Genomic DNA, 17,907 nt, shown 5'->3' with positions numbered 1-17,907 from the left:
GGACGAACTTTGGAGATGAGTTTTCCCACGGCTCTTCAGGCTTATGCCGCTTTGGGCACCTTTTCCGTGGGTTCTTCTCCACCAACTTGCAGGGTGCAGAACGAGCCGATGAGCAAAAATGAAGCGCGATCTCATGGAAAGCCAAATACAAGGCGTCTGAAGATTGCGAACGTTAAACCGTTTGAAGTCGCCACGGCCACGTCCTCCGTCAACATCCGGAAAGGGAATTTCATTTATGCACCATGGCCCTGCTCTCTCTCTTATTCTCTCACTTCTCAGCTTCTACGCCCTCCTCCCGACAGCGAATCGCTCTTCCTGGGCGGGTACCCTCTAGTGCCGCTATGCCACCCCTGGAAGATGTGGATGTCTGCCGAGGTCGAGGCCGCCCGTCGGTTGAATTCTAATCTGTGATAGTTAGGCTTCATCCCTGTCACGGTTCTTCTGTGGTTGCAGGCAAAATTCTTACCACCCCCCCCCAATGCCAGGTAGAATGCAGCATCATCGTGGATCTGTCCGGTCACTCAAATACGATGTACTCAGGCTTTGCTACAGCCAGGTAACGTTATGGCAAGGGCTAGGCTACTCGGTCTAACCCTGCGCGATGTCAGGGCCTGGAGGTAGACTTATACCATCGCATAGTGGTGTGATCCAGTGCAGTGTGGTCGCAGCTGGGTCCGTTCTCTCCCCTCGGGACCCGACTGAGTGAGTGTGACCGAGCCAGACCAGCATCTACAGGTAGACATGAGTCGCGTCAGCAGGCAGAGTCCATGATGTGAACCCGGGCATTCACTCGCGGAAAGAAAACCTCTGAGAAGACGCTCAGGTGCTTCGTCCATGACGCTCTGAGTCTTCCGTTGAACGGCTGAACCTGATATCAGCAGCCTCTTGCATGTGTGTTTCTCTTCGGCACGGCCAACCCAGGCCCTCGGACAGAAAGTTGCACCGACTCCTCTCGTTGATGCTTGGCTTGGCCTTTTCGAGACTTTTCTCCCCCGGGCCCCGCAGTACACGCTGATTTGAACCATTTCCCCCGACCAATCCCAAACCAATGGGTTCCCACCCCCGGCTTGCCCGGGATGTACATCTTCATCGGGGAAGACGCGTTCGCGTTCGTTGACATCATTCATTCATTTTACGACCGCTTGGTCCATCGGCTGTAAAGGCACCCTGACGGCAGACTTGACTCTGAGAGGGACGAATCAAAACAAACAGCAAGCACCGAAGCACACACCAAGAGCAGTCATGTCGGTTTCCAACGCCCGCCCCCTGGCCATCTTTACGGGCTACATGCTCCTGGCCGCCGGCCTCACGGCGAAGTCCATCGGCATCATCCGCGGCCAGCGACGACGCGTCTCCGGCTCCGCGGACCGTCCCGCTCCCACCGTCGTCGCCCTCGCCGTCTTCGGCCTCCTCGCCGCCGTGAGCCTCGCCACGACCTGGTACCACATGTTCCGCTTCTTCGAGTGGTCCTATCTCGAATGGGACTCCCGGCAGTTCTGGGCCGCCGTCGTCGGCGGCGCTAAACCCCCCGGCCTGCGGCTCGGCGAGTGGCTGCGGGACACGACCCTCTTCCGCCAGGCGTGGGTGTCGACGCTCGAGACGGGGCCGAGGGCGTGGTGGTCGCTGCAGATCTTTGGCTTCTGCGCCAACTGGAGCGTCCTGCTTGCGGCTCAAGGTGATTAGCCGCATGTCTAGCGTCTGATTTTTGACGTCTTCACCCTCCTATTTATTCTTTGTTTTTTTCTTACTTTTTTTTTTCCTCCCTGTTTTTTTGCCCCCAGTGTAGATGGTCACTAACGTCAACGTTGAACCCGTAGCTCAGAAGAAGCGAATCCCTCATCCGTGGGTCTTTGTGCTACTCGGTCAAGTGGTTGCCATCTCCTTTGCCGCCAACATGTCGTTCCTCGCCATCCTATGCTGCAGCAGCAGCAGCAGCAGCAGTAGCAGCAGCAGTAGCAAGCCGACGACTCCAACAACGGCACCCAAGGACCAGAAGAAGCGGAATGACGAGACGGCGTCGTCCTCGGTCTCGTGGCACACCGTCGTCCTCGTCGTCACTCTACTCTGGGCGACTCTGATCCCTTCCGCCATCGACCACCCGAGGTTCATGTCGCTGCTCTTGGGCCCTCATCTGCTGGCATTCGCGCCCTTGCTCCTCAACAGGGTCCTCCCGCCGCGGCTCCTGGGCGAGCCGGGATGGTACTGGAAGGCCGCCTCGATGGCGTGGGTGCTTGCCGTGGCCACCAAGGGGGTTGCGGGCGAAGGCGAGGGCCTTGGGGTTGTCCTCACGACGCTCTACGAGCACCCTGCCGTGAGCAGCGTTGGCTGGGATGTCATTTGCTGCTGGGTCAGCTCTGGAGCTTGGTTTCTCATCGGGGCCGACTGAGGCATAGACGAGGTTGTTTCGGACATTAGAGTTAACGGCCCATGCATGACGAGTGAGAGGTAATCACCCGGGGCAGTGGCCATGAGGAAACAAAAGTAGAGCTGTGCAGTGTTGGCCAGTCTCGATGGACATTGTCCAAGCATTTTATTTCAAACCACCCTTCATCTATCAAACTTGATGAACAGGTCGCAACTGGCAGGCCTTTCTGCAGCATCGAAACCGGCACAGACTACTCTTGAGAATCAGGGGGAGGTGGAAAGGACTGGCTCGTTGTGAACCGAGGCATATCACGGCGGCAAAGTAGTTGAAGCGTGTTCTGTATAATGTTATCTGCTGTATAGGGGTATGGTGGTATAATAATATGCAGACCAAAAATAAAATCCGGCCAGGTATCGTTCCTTACACAAAACTCCATGCTTTGTGTGTCCAGCACACGTATGTACAACGTGAAAAATGAATCATAGCCATGTACTCGTTGCCCATTCTTCAACCCCGTAAGAACACACTTTCTCTTCCCTTCTTCGTCGGATTCAAGAGTCCCCGGCGTCTACCACAACGCCGCAATGACACCAAAGACGGTCACCCACGGAAGCAGGCCGGCCGGCGACAGGGAGCTGGCAAAGTTGCCCTCGCCCTTCTGGCCGGTCTCGAACCCCCGCTCCTCGCCGCCGAGGTACAGGGCCCCGAGATCAGTCAGGCCGCCGTCGCCGTCAAACAGCGACACGGCGTCGCCGGTCCACGCGTTGGCCTCGTCCTCGCGGAACGCGCCGAACCACGCGTAGCCCTCGACGTAGTCCAGCCCGTCCAGGTACGCCAGGCTCTCGTTCATCATGGCGAGCGTCGCCTCGGCGTCCTGCTGCGGCAGCGCCATCTCCGTGATCCAGTACTCGAGGTCGTCCGAGCCGTCGTAAAAGTCGCGCAGCGCGCCGAGGTGGTTCCGCAGCCCCGTCGCGTCGCCGTACCAGTGCACGCTGACGAAGTCGGTCGGGCACCCGGCGACGTCCAGGTCGTAGCACGACTCGTTGAACTTCTGGAGCCACTCGATGCCCTGCGGCGATCCCGTGACGACAGGGTGGCTGATGTTCCAGGTGCGCGGGCCGGCGGAGCGGAGCGGGACGAGGTGTTCGAGGTACGCCTTCGCGGCGTCCTCCGGGTCGATGCTGCTGCCGCCGGACGACGTGGTTCCGTCGGGCTCGTTGAAGGTCAGGAGATGGGTCGACGACTCCGGGAGGCCGTTGAGGCGTGAGACGAGGCCCGAGTCCGAGGCGTCGTCGACGCCGTGGACGAGCGGGAGGAAGACGACGGAGTCGTTGAGGCCCGGCGTCGGCCACGTCGACCAGGTGTAGTACCAGCTGATGAGGGACGACTCCGAGGTGAGCAGCTGGTTATCGGCCTCGTGGTCGTCGCCCTGGTACGCCAGCCCGCGCTTCGATGAGAGGCCGAGCTGTGCGAGGGCGGTTGCGGGGAGGAGGAGGGAAGCGGCGAGTGAAGCCAGCGACCTGCAGCTCGTTCGTCTCATGTCTGCCGTTTGGGAAGGAACTGTTCCCTTATTGTTGAGATGTGAGTTACAGTAATAGAGCACTAAAACGTGGGGGATGATCCTTGTGTGATGTTCAAAGCGCTGGAGTCTGGTTCGGAAGCAGCCGATGGAGGTGCCGTCTCTGCAGATATCTATATCCAGAACTCGGTTGTCGAACCCTGCTCACAGCGTGCAAAATATAGACGCAATGCCAGGTTTCTAAACCTTGCCATTCTGAACCGCAAGTCCAGATCAGGACTACACCCGTAAGCTGGCGGGCTCTTCGCCCGTCTCGGTCATTGACCTCATGCAATGCCTATCGCGCCCTTGGCGAGAGGAGGCAAAAACTAGAATGACGTCATGTTCCCTTGGCCGCCAAAGTCCCTTGGTTGGTGATGATGTGTGCGTCCCCGGCCAAGGACAACACCCATGCCACCCATGCAAGCCACACCGCAACGTCTGTCAACTCCAACATGGGGGCCTGCCAGACTCGTCATTGTTTTTGGAGGTTGGACATGTGTCTGTCTTGTCGAGCGGGAGATGCGCCATTCTGTTGCTTTTTTTCTGCTAATTAAAACTAACACCGGCAGTGCTGACGACAAGTCAGCCACATCACATCACCTCTGGAATTTGAATGGCCAACGGCCCCCCAACCCAACCCGAATTGTGGCTTGTGAGATTTCACATCTTCCTTCGTGGCTTGATATCCTGAGTCAGTATGAGCATTGATCGGTTCGGTCTGTTCGGCCGATTGGCTTAGACTTCTAGCATTCAGGGCTTCCGGTAACCACAGCACAGCGAAGTGTTGAGAGATTGCGCCACTGGAACGAATTTCCCCATCCAATCTAGCCCCTTAAGCTGTTTAAGGTCTTATCCACTGGGGTGATACCATCCGCTTACCAGGCCACGTGGGCCATCCGCAACACTAGTCGTCGTTGTCGTCAGTCTATCAGCTCAGTTGATTCAGTTGGCGCGGGTTTCCCCAAGAAGTCACCATGGCATCAGTTACTTGGGGAGGTGGGTTCGGTAATTGTTCGACATAATTTCGTACTCGCCCATTCAACTCATGGGACCAAGCACCCGTGTACCCAGTGGGCACAGGCACAGCGCAATATCACGTTCTCTTCATGGCAGTTCTTTTCATTTTGCCCTGGATCTTTGTAATTTCTCCCTGTTATCGCTAACGTTACTGCTTTTAAGGTGCCTACAACCAGACTTCCATGTTGGCCCCTCTCCCTGGCGTTGACTCGCCAGTGGGGTCTGACTGGCTGTACCCTATTGGCACCGTCTCTAATACAAACTTTGTATCCAACCTCTTTATAGCTGCTTGCTCTATGGAACGATTGTTTGGAATGCTGGTAGTAATATTGTGCGTGTAGGAAGAGGATTTCGGTGGCCTCCCCTGAATCAAGTAGAAGTAGGCTACAGCTAGATCTCTAGGCAGTTCTAAGTAGGGGATTTCCCAGCTCTACACTTATTTCTTCCTTGTTCTTCAAAGTGATTCTTATTTTCTATGTTTCTCTGATTGAATACACAGATTCGTCGAGAGTGACGCACTCATCGTCTTCAGCCATATCTCGTAACAGTCTCTAACTCAACCCACAGAACACAGATTGTATCTCTACATGCCACGCTTCTCTACCTCGGTTTCCAGTCTTTTGGACACTCGCTCTTAACAAGGAATGTATGTACACTTGGAAAACTTTTTGTTTCTGCAGTCAAGCCTTTGAGAAAACAGCAGGATTTATGAAGAAATACGGCGGGAGCCGACTCAAGCGGTTGACTCGGGCCGAGGCTACTCATCCGATAATTCACATTACCCCTGTTCTCTGAACAGCTGGTCCCATTCTAGGCAGCAACAGAAGCCTCATTATTTAGAAAAGATCATCGACCTGTGTTGAGTGCGAGTAATTGGCCGTAGGCAAAAGGATCCATGGCCGCCGTGTTTTACTGCATTGGGCATAAAACTCCATGGTCACAGCCACAACGTAGGCCGCCGAGCAAACTTAGATACGTTTCCTATTTGAAGTAAAAGAAGTAATTCTGCGTTTAGGCTAACACAGCTTATTGTCTGAGATTTATGCTCCAAGGTAAAAATAACGTTTCGAAAGGACGCAAAGTTGTAAGCGGTAAAAGTAACTGAACAAGGCTGTACACTCTTCAGGTAGGCATAAAACAAACTATTGTAAAGGTGTAGATTCCAATAACTAGAACGTTTTGTAGAGGTTGTCGGCAAAAACAGATTGTACCCTTGGGAAGAATACTCTCAGGGTGTGAACCTGTATGTGGGTGCGTCTCGCAACTTCTACAAGCGGTTTGAATACGGCCATAGACCTTTTTGAAACCAGCCAGATACCCGCACTCACCTGTGCCGCTTCGTGCTGAAGCATATTCAGCAAGCCGTGATTGGTCTGTGAATTTGTTGTGTATCACAAGGGGACCGAGTACCGGCGCATCACTGTTTTCTCTACCCCTTGATGCCTGTGTCCCCAAACCAAATTTCTCGTTCCCTGCTTCGGTAATTTGGACAACCAAGCGATCCGCAAAGCGGTCGAACGTTGAGCGGCAAGAGGCGAGATGACTTCTAACACGTGCAACCGAAGATCTTCTGTTGTTTTGGTTGTCATCATCTCACCGGGTGCGGACTCACGCCAGTTTTGCCCGGGGTGCGGAGGATGCCAGTCAGGTTTACTGACAAGATAACTTCATCTAATAGAAAGAAATGAAATACAGTGAAGTTTGGAGAGACACTGGGGAATAGCAAAACTTGCGTGAGTCCGCAGCCCATGGGATACCTTCTCAGGCATGTGCCCAAGAAACTCTTTCCACCACGCCCATCGTACAATCTTTAGAACAAGTCAGTGCTGTTACCTCGTACCCAATCCGCCGTCGTTGATCTGCAAGCATCTGCTACAACGGGAGTGGAGCGGTCATCTAAGTCCAACATTCTCAAACTCAATTCTGTCGTCTCGGCCTCCGAGGGATGCCGTAGAATGTTCTGAGTCTGTATAAAGATTGATTCCCTGACTGATGCAGAGCAATCATTTGATCAATCAAACCGGACACACAGTCATTACAACGGCCTACGCCCATCCGTCTCTTCCACCATGCGTCTCCGAACCACAGCCGTTTTCCTGAGCGCCGCCGCCGTCTTTCAGGGCGTTTCTGCTCAGTTCTGTACGGGGCCTCCCCCGGACTGCAACTTTGAGGACGTAAGCTGGGCGTGAGATAATGTTGAGTGACGTCCCGGTAACTAAACAATCCGCAGTGTAGAACAAACTATGCAGACCCTTGGGCAATTTGCAAACAAAAGGTTACATTCCCAACTGTCTGACAACCCTCTATCAGGTGAATGCTGACTCAAGTTATGACAGTGTACCCCCAACTCAGGAAGAGATGCTGCCGTCTCATGCTGTTCCGGAGCTCTTTACTGCCCTGCCTAGTCTGACAGGAGAGAAGGCCATCCATGTGGTGTCAGACAGCTCAAACATCCACTCTCATGGAAGCGTGATGACTTTGATGTTATAGTAGACCGCTTTGGTCTACATACCAGAAACACTACATGCAGCGATTGTGTTTTCGGAGTCTCTTGCTGGACCTTGTCTGGATTTAGCATAGAGGGACGATGTACCATTGATTATTACGACTGCTACGACAACGTTGCCAAGGAATGATCAGTAACACAAAGCCTCCAGTAATGAAGGGCCAACATAGCACCATGTAGGGACGCGTGGAAATCATACTACGAGCCTCATAAAATTTGTATTGTAGTGTCTAGGGTACCCCCGAAGCTACAAGTGTTCCATCTGCACCAGGCGTGCCATACTCACATCCTTACGGAAAGCAAACAAGTGACAAGAAGCATCGACAGTTCTTTTCAAGGCCTCTGTCGTTTGATTGGTTTAGATGCCTTGCTTGATGATCTCCGCGGCCTATAGTTCGCAAGATCTTGTTAGCACCAAGTCGTAGGGAGAGAGTTGCCTGGTGGGAAACCCAACGACCCAGGGGAAAGGCGTATGATGGGATGGAAAGAAATTCAAAGCAATCGACTCACCTTCTCGGCCAGGGCGTAGGTAGGCTGGCACGTGTTGGCGCCGGGAACCATGGGCATGACGCTGGCGTCGACGACTCTCAGGTTCTTGACGCCGTAGACGCGCAGGGTCTGGTCGACGACGCCGCCCAGCTCGAGCGGCAGCATGGAGGCGGTGCCGACGGGGTGGTAGTCGGTGGGCGACAGGGCGCCGGCGATGTAGGCCTTGAGGTCGGCGTCCGAGGTGACGTTGGGGCCGGGGACGTACTCGACCGGGTCGAACTCGGCGGCCAGGGAGGTCTCGAAGTTGTAGCGGCGGAGGAAGCGGATGGACTCGACGTAGAAGTCGGCCTCGACGGGGTTGGTCAGGGCGCGGTAGTCGATGACGGGCTCCGTGTTCCAGGGGTCGGCCGTGTTGATGTTGATGGAGCCGCGGCTGAAGGACTGCATCGCCACGGGGCCCTGGGAGCCGTGGTCCGGGACCAGCTGGAAGCGGGTGAAGGCCGTGTTCTTGGAGCGCAGCTGGGCGGCCAGGATCTTCATCTGCGCCTCGAAGCCGGCGAGCACGGTGGCGTCGGTGTCGGCCGGCAGCAGGCTGGCGAAGTCTTGCTGCTCCAGCTTCGTGGCGATCTCGTCGGCCCTGTCCGTGATGGTGGTGAAGGGGAGCCAGCCGGCAAGGTTGGTGAAGGCGAGGGAGTACGGGCCTGTTTTTGAGAGTCATTCAGTTAGTTGTCAACCCGGCTCTAGTATTGGAAAACATGCGTAGGGGGGGGACGATATGGGAGACAAGTGTGGTTAATACTCACCAGTCTTGTTAGCCTGCCACACTTCTTCGGCCCAGGCCTGGAATTCGCTTCCTTCAACCAGATCCCGCGGGTTGGGGTGAATCGACGCGAGCTTAGTGACTAAGTAACGAAAAGAGGGTCAGTCATCTCAAGTTCACCCAAAACCGCCGTCCGTCTCTTCCCAAAGCTGCTGCCAGTCACTCACGTGTGATGTTCACCCCGGAAAGGTTGCTGTGGTCCTGGAAGTTCTGGCCAACGCCGGGCAGGTCGACACGCACGTCGATGCCTCCGGCCTCGAGGAGCTTCTTGGGCCCGATGCCGCTCAGCTGCAGGAGGTGGGGGGTGTGGACGGCGCCGGCGGCGAGGAGGACCTCCTTCTTGGCCTTGACGGTGACCAGGGTGCTGTTGCCCACGGGGACCTCGACACCCTTGGCGCAGAGCGCGTCGTCCACCACCAGCCTGCGGACCTGGGTGTCGACCAAGAGGTGGTAGTTGGGGCGGGTCGCGTTGACGTTGAGGTAGTGACCGCTGCCGGCGTAGGAGCGCGTGACGGAACGGGGATCCATGAGCGTGGGGAACCAGAAGACGCCCGGCTGTCCGGCACCGCTGTCGGGTGGGAACTCGACGCCCTCGATCTCCTTGAAGGCCTCCACCAGCGGGGTCACGCCGGGGTAGTAGAACCGGGGCCAACCGGCATAGATCTCCGAGGAGTCGCCCCAGTAGGAGGCGTCGTACTTGACGCTGTCGAAGTTGTCGGTGAGCTCGGGAGGGGGCTCAGTGAAGTGGAGGCCCTTTTTGTTTTAATATGACGAGTCAGCTTGGTTCAGGGATACTGCTCTCTTCTCTCACCTTCTTGAAGAACGGCAAGATGCCATCCCAGCTCCAGTCGGCAGTGCCCTTCTGAGCCTCGGATCCGAACAGGGCAGCCCAGCGGTCGTAGTCCTCGACAGAGCCACGCATGTTCATCATGGCGTTCACGGAAGAGCCGCCTCCGACCTGCTTGGCAACGAGGACGTTGCCGGGCCTCCCGTTCAAGTTGGGCTGCGGCACAGACTGGAGGCCGGGCCACATGGGGTCGGTGAAGCTTCCGGATCTGCCAGCAACGTAGACCATGAGGTTGTCGGACATGTTGCCCCAGTTACCGGCCTCGAGGACCAAGACGTTGGTCTTCGGGTCCTCGGTCAGGCGGTCTGCCACCGTCAGACCCGCGGTTCCACCTCCCACAATGACATAGTCGTAGCTATCCAGCAACTGAGATGGCTTGATGTAGCGCGGGAGGACGTAGGCGTCGGCGAAGGAGCTCGCCGTGAGGAGGGCTGCCACCGCGACCCCAGGCCACCGAGGCTGGGACTTGGACTGGCGAAAGAACGGCATGGCGAAATAACGATCGTTGCTGCGCAAAAAAAGAGCGGAAAAAATGAGTGGAAATAGTAAATCAGTTGCCCGTAGACGCCTTGCGAGGCTTAGAAATGATGAACCCGAGTACGGGATACACAACAGCCATACTTATACAATGGGCGTCTTAAGGTTTTCTATCAAGCGCAGATCACAATCCGTACTTGGCGTTGACCCGGCATCGATACCGTCTTGACCGTCTTCTTAATCCACCTGCCATGACACGATACCTTGCTGCATATCCCAATGCTAGATTGACCTTCTGGCTTGGGAATCTAATCACCGGTACCGGTGGGCGAGGGTGCTGTGGAGAAGCGCCGAGTCTTCTACTTTAAGTAAGTTGCCAAGTCGAGGAAAAACAAGAGTCGGGTCCCCTCTCACTCGGATTTAACGCGGGTTACCATTTCCATTCGGAGAATGAAGCAAATTGGATCCGAGCTTAGTCACAGAAAGGTGCAAAGCCGCATCCTGTATGTTGCTGTGACCGTAGTTGCGGCTTAAGGACATGGTCGACGAGACGGCTCGACCTTTTTTTTCTCCGGCAGGCAGAAGATATCACCGCAACGCCGTCAAGGAACTTTTGCAACCCCTCCCCACCACGCGCCCCGTAGCAGATCCTGGGGGAGATGGGGATGGCGGACAGGTACGGCCCGTACGAGGTACGAGATAGGAAGCTGTTCAGTCCGTACCCCAAAGAGGACAGAAGAAGATGGGGGAAAAAACAAGGTGATTAAGGGGAACCGACGATGCCGTGGACCAGACGAGGCGCTCGCTGCTGACGTGCTTCTGGCGAATGTCAACCCTGCATCCGTACTATAGTAGTAGTGGCTATGCATGAAGGTCCCCGCTTCTTTATACCCAGCGTTCAGATAGAGTGGGAAGTGTTGTCAGCATCAGTCAGCTACTGAAATGGGTGTTGGAAAGTAGGTCTGAGGATGGGTGCGGTGAAAGGCTCTAGGGTCAATGGTTAAAGAGGAAGGTCAAGGGGATGTAGGAGGAGACGTGAGCTATCGCGGAACTGAGGATGGCCTCAGATGATCCTCCTTGACAGATCGGTTTGCAGGTCGAATTCAACTGGCAGAAGCGCCATGAGAAAAAGAGCTTACCCAAATGTAGCCAGCTACATGACTGACTGACCTATCGAATAACACGTCCCGTCCAAGTCCCACGTGTCTATTGGCGACATGAAGCTCTAGCATGCTGACGGTGTTGCGGGCTCAAAGTCCAAGTCATCTAGCCCTCTATTCTTTCAACGCGGGTGCAATCGTCTGAAACCCAGGCCTCCATCGCGTCCTCGGGTCCTGTCGTTCAGACGGTCTGATGGCATGCACGGCACTTTTGCCTTCATCCCAAGCCGTCCCAGGGCTGGAGCAGAGCCGCGAACTATCTGTAGACCTTTCTTTCCTTTCTTATGGCTTTGGCACGCTTCATTTCGGACGGTCGGCTGCTGATGGCTGCTGGTTGTGGTAGGAATCTGGTACATAGCAAGGGCCGTCCGTCTACGGTTGACTTAGAGTCGCGTCCGTCACAGGATTTAAACTCCGCCGAGCCTCCGCAACTTGGCCGATGCATACACCCTTCACCCGAAAAAAACGTGTCATCTAGCAGACACCGACCGGCATCACGGACAACCGGCATGGGGGGGCACTTAATCCGATAGGGGGGGGGATCGGGCAATATTACCAACGTTTTTAAGCTTAATAGATGTCGAAATGAGTTGGCAAGCAACGTTGGTTGGAGATTTGAATAACTTTGGCGCCATGTCCCTCACGGAGATAAAAAAAAATCTCAGTGCGGGATGGGCGGCGCAAACATACCAGGTCGAGCGAGAGAGGTGAACTGGGTTTGACTCGCACAAGGCATTTTTTTTTTAAGGTTCCCTCGCCTTGCACACACTACTACTTTAGATTAAACGGTGTCCACTCTCTCGCCTCTGTTGCATTGTCCCTTTTATGAAGTCCCGCCGGGCCAAGCGTTCGCAGTCAATGGGCTCTCGCGCTCTCGCGCGTTTTACGTACATTGAACAACATCTCAAGTTTCCCACGAAGAGAGGTCTCGGCGGTCTTGGGCGTGTGGCTCAGGTATATTGGCCGAGTGATTTGCGTAGAGTGATGGGAAAAAAGAGCCTCTTCAGCTTCAGGGGGGGGGGGGGGGGGGGGGGGTGAAGGGACTTGAGAGCCCTACGGTTATTGTCCCCCCTTACTCGGTAGTCCCTCTCCAAATCAGCAGTGATGCGACAGGGAGAGGGGGGCGCCCAGCATAGGCATAGGGAGGAGGATCGGCCGACGCTAGAGCTGCAGCCTGCTGACTTGACGCATCTCTGTCACGCAAGCGAGATGGCGAGCATCGCCAGCGTCTGTTTGGAGAGACGCCGCCGAGGCGTCCAGGGCGGCGGCCGCGACGGGAGGGATGCCGTTCCTTCAGACGATGGAAAGTGGCCAAGCAGATGGGGAAAAGGAAAAAGAAAGAAAGGTGGAAAATATGGAAAATGTGGAAGGCAAACGAGGGTGGAGGGGGAGGTGGTTCGTTCGACTTTGATTGAGCGCGGGGAGAGGAGAGGGGGTCTTGGTGTGGACTCTCCCTTCTGTGTTGCTCAAAGGTTGGTTTGAGCTTCTGCTCCAACCCCCCCCGTTCGACTGAAAGTCTGGAGGGACGACGCCGCCGCTCAGGTCTCTCGTATACAGCTGATTTGTCGAGATGCAAACGACAAGTCCCTTGGCCTGGAGGTGTTCGACTGCTCCCCCCTCCCCCCAAGAAAGTCAGGTTCCCGATCTGGCCTCTGCGTCTTTTGCCAATGCAGATACCGGAGCTTGACTCGTTTGTCTCGGGAACCATCGAGGACGCTCCTGAAGGGTTCCATCTCATGATTGATTGGCCGGCCCAGAGGGGGTCGAGAGAGAGAGATAGAGAGAGAAAGAGAGAGAAAGAGAGAGAAAGAGAGGGATCGAGGCCCGTTTGAACCAGCTCCCCCGTTACCAAGAAAAGATCAATCCGGGACGGCCGATCTGATCTTTCAGGCGATGGCGGCGGGGGGGAGACGACATTCTGAAACGGTGCGCCTCTCAAGTCAGGGCTGAGTAGCTGCGAAGACCCTGGTCATCATCTTCTCCTCCCACTTGGTGTTTTACAGGTACTCCAGCCATCTTCTAAGCTACAGAATACGTAGCCAAGCCGGTCGGTTCCTCTCGAGATCGCACAGGGACACGCACAATATGGAAGAGAACGTTGGTCCAACTATACATACCTGTACTCTGTATTTGTAGGATTTAGTACGCACCCGCACCCGCAGACCAACCAACTAGCTTCCGAAGGGTGCATGTTCCGGCCGGGCCGCCCACATCGGCTTCGATGCCTCCAAGGTCAAAATCGGGGCTGGCGAATCGGGGACCAGAGAGGGCCGTTGGCTCTGGCAAGTGATTGACAGTCTCAGCCAGGGGGGTCCCCCCATAAGAGCAGCGTAGTATCCGTACGTACAGGTAGTTGTGTGCGTACGATGTATGGCCGGTGGACGTGTACCCCAGCCCAGGGGGGGGACGGATGGTGTCGCACCAGCTCGTTTTCGGCTCTCTTGGCAGAGATTCTGAAACCGAGAAACAACCAGCCTGTCAGTCTCTCTGTGTTCTGCGATGGGAGGTTCACATCCCCGAGTTGCGTGAGTGAGGCTTCGCATTGTTCGTCTCTTGGCAACGTGAGAATGGGTTGGGTTGCGGGTTCAAGTCCACCTCCCACACCAAACTCTACTTTCTGTACGCTGTATCACTCCATCACTCCATCACTCCATCACTCTCTCTCCCTCTCTTTCAAACCCCTCCACCCTTGCTGATGATGGTGTGAGAAGCCGCAAGGGCAGAAAGTCTATACAAACAATGGGGGGGGGAGTGGGTTCGGTTCGCTGCAGCGCTTCCTGACGCAATGACACGGACGAGACAGCGGCTGCACGGTCTGCAGACAGGCCCAGAAGGCGAGGGAGGAGGAGGGCCGGACAAGGATATCGAGGGATGGATTCGAAGCCGGAACGACATCAGACCAAGCCGAACGGGCTGCTTTTGGGGACCAAAAAGTAAAAAAAAAGTAAAGACGGCCCTGTTTTTGTTGTTCTCCTCCTCCTCCTGAGGCCCCCCCCCCCCTCTCCCCCACCTCCGTCACCACTCCCCCATATCGGAACCTGTTGTACACGTTCGTTGCCATCCAACATCTGGAAAACGACACCCTCTTCTTTTTCTTTTCCCTTTTTTGACACAAGGGCCAAGATGACTTGAAGAAGCTTCATTCTCGATACTGCAAGTTTCCTTCGTCGTCTCTTCCTCCTCCTTCCCCCCCCCTCCCTTTCTCTTCGCCCGGGCAGCGCCCTCCTCTTTTTTCCCGTTCGACTTCTCCCGTACAGCTGAGCTGCTTCAACAAACCTCGTGTGTCTCGATGACCTGATTTATACACCTTTTATCAACATTCTTCTTCTTCTACTCGACCGTAGACCCGGTCTTCAGTTTGGTTTACCAAACCATTAGCCTGTTTAAAAACCCCCCCAAAAAAGAATCTCACAATGGTTTCTCCCATGAACTCGCTGAGGAGGTAAGGGCAACGGCCTCATAAGCATCTTAAAAACTGTACAACAAAAAAAGTTACATCACGAGACTAAACAAACGCGTAGGCGTGCCATTCGCCGCCCACACTTCGCAAGGGACGATTTGAAGATCGAGATCCGCGACGACCCCGGCGAGATCTCGTCCGACGACGACGACTCCCCTTCGCCCTCCGGCTCGACGTTCCCGCCCGGCGCGCGGCCGACCGAGCCGCCATCACCACCACCGGCGCCGCCCGTCGTCCTCAACCCGGCCGATCCCACCGAGAGCATCTCGTCGTCGTCGTCGTCCACGTCAACTGACTTCCCGACGCCCACGGCGCCCCCAAAGGGACCTCAACGCGGCCAGCCTCCCGGCTTTGACACCTCCGTCACTTCGGAATCGTCCAGCTCCTCAACCAGCTCCTTTCCCACCGCATTCCCCCAGAGCACAACCGGCTCCGACTCGCAACCGACGGGAGGCGCGGCCAGAGGCGGAAACGAGGAGGGACTCGGCAACGACAGGTCGATCGAGACGGGATGGACGCCGACTGCCATCGCGTTCGGGACCATTGGTATGTCTTGACGACCTTCTTCGTCTCCGTGCCTCGGGCATCATCCACTGACCTTGACTTCCACCCCCCCCAGCCATCGCGGCGCTCTTCCTCGTCCTCGGCGTCGGCATCTGGTGGTGCGTCCGCTACCAGAAACGCCGCAAGGCCCGCAAGATGTACGACCGCAACATCTCTCCCGATGGTAGCTTCTGGGACCCCTCGGCCACCTTCTCGCCGCCCTCCGCCGCCGCCGCCGCCCCGGTCCGGCGGTCCCCGTCCTCCGTCATGGCCGAGCTCATGGGCCACGCCTACGCCGCCGAGAACGGCCACGGCGCCGCCGGAGCCTACGCCAGCGACAACGCCGACCGCAACTCCCTCACGCCCCAGGGCTACCTCGACGAGAAGCGCCACGACCCGGCCCGCCAACTCCCCATCCTCGAGCCCGCGCCCGTCGCCCAGCCCAACGTCCGCAACTCCTTCGCCAGCTGGATCCGCCGCCACCACCCGCTCAAGCTGAACCCCATGTCCGGTCGGAACAGCGTCTACTCCACCCGCACCCTCGCCGCGAGCAGCCGCTCCGTCAACAACGCCCCGCTACCGCCGGTCCCCGCCGTGCCGGACGTCTACCGGAGCTCCGACCGCCTCGAAGCTCCCCCCGGGCTCGGCATCCAGCATCAACAACAACAACAACAACAACACCACCACCAAAACAACAACAACTACAACAGCAGCAGAAGCAACCTTCGGTACACCACCTCCTCCAGCAGATACGACGACGACACGGACGACAGCCCGTCGACCGGCTACAACACAAACTCCCTCCTGTCGCTGTATCACACCCAGCCCCAGCACCCGCACCAGCAGCAGCCCGGCCAGCCGCCCTGGCTGATGGACCCGCCGCCCGTCGTCTTCGGCGAGCGCGGCGTCTCCATGGCGCCCACCGAGGCCACGGCGAGGACCGAGAGCACCTGGCGCAGCTGGGGCGGCGGCGTGACGCAGCCCCAGCACCAGCAGTCGCCGCCGGGCACGCCCCGGAGGGGTTGGATCGAGAAGTGTATCAAGTTTGGCGGCCTGAAATGAGCATGATGTTTTCCATCCCTGGGCTTTTGCGCCATCAACAAAACCAAGTGTTTTTTTTTTGGGGTCTGTTGAAGGGTTCATCATCCCCCGTGAAGGCAGATGCCGGATACCGTAGTGTTGAATGTTGTTTTCGAGTGTGCATATTGAGCGTTATATAAGACAAAACCACCGTACATATAAAAATAAGTTGATAGTGCCAGAGCCCTCTAGAACCCGGTGAGGCGAGTTTTACATCCTGTTGTGTAGTTCGTCTCTGTCCTTGGTGGCATCTGGCTATCCGGATACATTCCAATATCACGGCCATGCATCACAAGTATTACAAAACACCGTGCCAAACATGATATTACTTCAGAGTAGCATCCAAGTCCTCGGACCTACTGACCCACAAACCTCACTTCGTACCAGCGATACAAGTAGCCATCGTTAACCCCCTCTGCCCACTCAGCGCGGCCTTCAACTCCGTCTCAAAGTCGCCGTTCCAGGCCTCCTCCAGCCGGACCGGCGACCACCCCAGCCTCTCCCTCGCAACAGTCCCCCTCGTCTTCCGATGCCCGGCGTACCCCGTCTCCGTGACGTCCAGGTTCCCCGCGCACGTCTCGGCCGCCTCCTCGAGGCTCACTTTCCGCACCTCCTTCTGCCGCGGCCCGCCCTCCTTGGGCAGGTTCCCCGTCGCGAACGCGATGTCGAGACACTTGCGCGGGATCTCGATCGTCAGCGTCCTCCCCACCGTCGGGAAGAGGATGCCCCCCCTGCCCGTGGGGAGGTTGGCGCCGCCGCGCTCGAGCACGTCCAGCACGCACAGCACGTAGAGGTCGGCGAGGTCCGCCACGTGGACGTAGTCGATGCACCCCGTCCCGTCGCCCACCGTCAGGCCGTATCCGTTACGCAGCACGTAGCCCATCATGATGGGGATCATCAGGCCCGCCCTGTTGAAGAAGCCGGACCCGGTGCCGAAGATGCACGGCGACTGGATGCTGACGGCCTTCACGCCCAGCTCCTCGCCGGTCCGGAGCACCGCCAGCTCCGCCGTGCGTTGGGGGTACGGGTCCCGGGCATCCTCGGCCTCCTCGAACTCAAAGGCCTCCTCGGCACGGGCGTCTTCCCATTCCTTGTCGGGTCGGCTGACGCCGGTCAAGGGCTTGTCGGCGAGGTTCGAGCATCCCGACGTGTGAATCATCCACACCGGCCGCCCCCCCGTGAGCGCCTTGCGCCGGGCGAGACCGCGGACGAGCGCCTCCGCCGACGGCGGGTGGAACCCGGAGCCGGCGTTGACGACGATATCATGCTGGGACGCGGGAGCTGTGAGCGTCACCACGTCGTCGAACGAGACGATGGTGACGAGCCTCACGCGGGAGCCGTATGCCTCGGTAAGCCTCGCGGCGCGGTCCGGGCCGCCGCGAATGGGGACGGTTGTGGGAGAGGAAGAGAAGGTGGACGACAGGGAGGCGCAGTTGAGGAGGTGATGGAGGACGGAACCGCCGACGTAGCCGGTTGCCCCGGTCAAAAGGATCTTGGGCGGTAGGGATGAGGATGTCATAGTGAGTGAATGGAAAAGTTTAGAGTTTTGTGGTTCAAGAAGTCTGTCTCTTTACTTATCAAC

At 56.9% G+C, this 17,907-nt stretch overlaps 6 protein-coding genes across 6 annotated transcripts; 3 read left to right on the top strand and 3 right to left on the bottom strand.

The window, feature by feature from the left end:
* Positions 1-1,242: 1,242 nt before the first annotated feature.
* On the top strand, positions 1,243-2,386 carry CH63R_07925 (Alpha-mannosyltransferase alg11p; the record flags this gene model as incomplete). Its single annotated transcript, XM_018302899.1, has 2 exons — positions 1,243-1,675; positions 1,818-2,386. The coding sequence occupies 2 exons, from the start codon at positions 1,243-1,245 to the stop codon at positions 2,384-2,386; spliced, it is 1,002 nt and encodes a 333-aa protein (XP_018157677.1).
* Positions 2,387-2,933: 547 nt separating this feature from the next.
* Positions 2,934-3,257, bottom strand: CH63R_07924 (F5 8 type c domain protein; the record flags this gene model as incomplete). The annotated part of the gene is made up of 1 exon (XM_018302898.1): positions 2,934-3,257. One exon carries the CDS (start codon positions 3,255-3,257, stop codon positions 2,934-2,936), a length of 324 nt encoding a protein of 107 aa, XP_018157676.1.
* Positions 3,258-7,012: 3,755 nt separating this feature from the next.
* CH63R_07923 (uncharacterized protein) lies at positions 7,013-7,433 on the top strand (the record flags this gene model as incomplete). The annotated part of the gene is made up of 2 exons (XM_018302897.1): positions 7,013-7,117; positions 7,296-7,433. 2 exons carry the CDS (start codon positions 7,013-7,015, stop codon positions 7,431-7,433), a joined length of 243 nt encoding a protein of 80 aa, XP_018157675.1.
* Positions 7,434-7,807: 374 nt separating this feature from the next.
* CH63R_07922 (Choline dehydrogenase) lies at positions 7,808-10,094 on the bottom strand (the record flags this gene model as incomplete). Its single annotated transcript, XM_018302896.1, has 5 exons — positions 7,808-7,837; positions 7,960-8,639; positions 8,742-8,840; positions 8,926-9,511; positions 9,570-10,094. The coding sequence occupies 5 exons, from the start codon at positions 10,092-10,094 to the stop codon at positions 7,808-7,810; spliced, it is 1,920 nt and encodes a 639-aa protein (XP_018157674.1).
* Positions 10,095-14,655: 4,561 nt separating this feature from the next.
* Positions 14,656-16,307, top strand: CH63R_07921 (uncharacterized protein; the record flags this gene model as incomplete). The annotated part of the gene is made up of 3 exons (XM_018302895.1): positions 14,656-14,684; positions 14,764-15,248; positions 15,322-16,307. 3 exons carry the CDS (start codon positions 14,656-14,658, stop codon positions 16,305-16,307), a joined length of 1,500 nt encoding a protein of 499 aa, XP_018157673.1.
* A 391-nt stretch (positions 16,308-16,698) lies between these two features.
* On the bottom strand, positions 16,699-17,844 carry CH63R_07920 (NAD dependent epimerase/dehydratase; the record flags this gene model as incomplete). Its single annotated transcript, XM_018302894.1, has 1 exon — positions 16,699-17,844. One exon carries the CDS (start codon positions 17,842-17,844, stop codon positions 16,699-16,701), a length of 1,146 nt encoding a protein of 381 aa, XP_018157672.1.
* Between the last annotated feature and the right edge of the window lie 63 nt (positions 17,845-17,907).

The sequence above is a fragment of the Colletotrichum higginsianum genome, chromosome 5, assembly GCF_001672515.1.
Source record: "Colletotrichum higginsianum IMI 349063 chromosome 5, whole genome shotgun sequence".
Classification (NCBI taxonomy): Eukaryota; Fungi; Ascomycota; class Sordariomycetes; order Glomerellales; family Glomerellaceae; genus Colletotrichum; species Colletotrichum higginsianum.
This window is presented reverse-complemented; position numbering and strand designations above follow the sequence as displayed.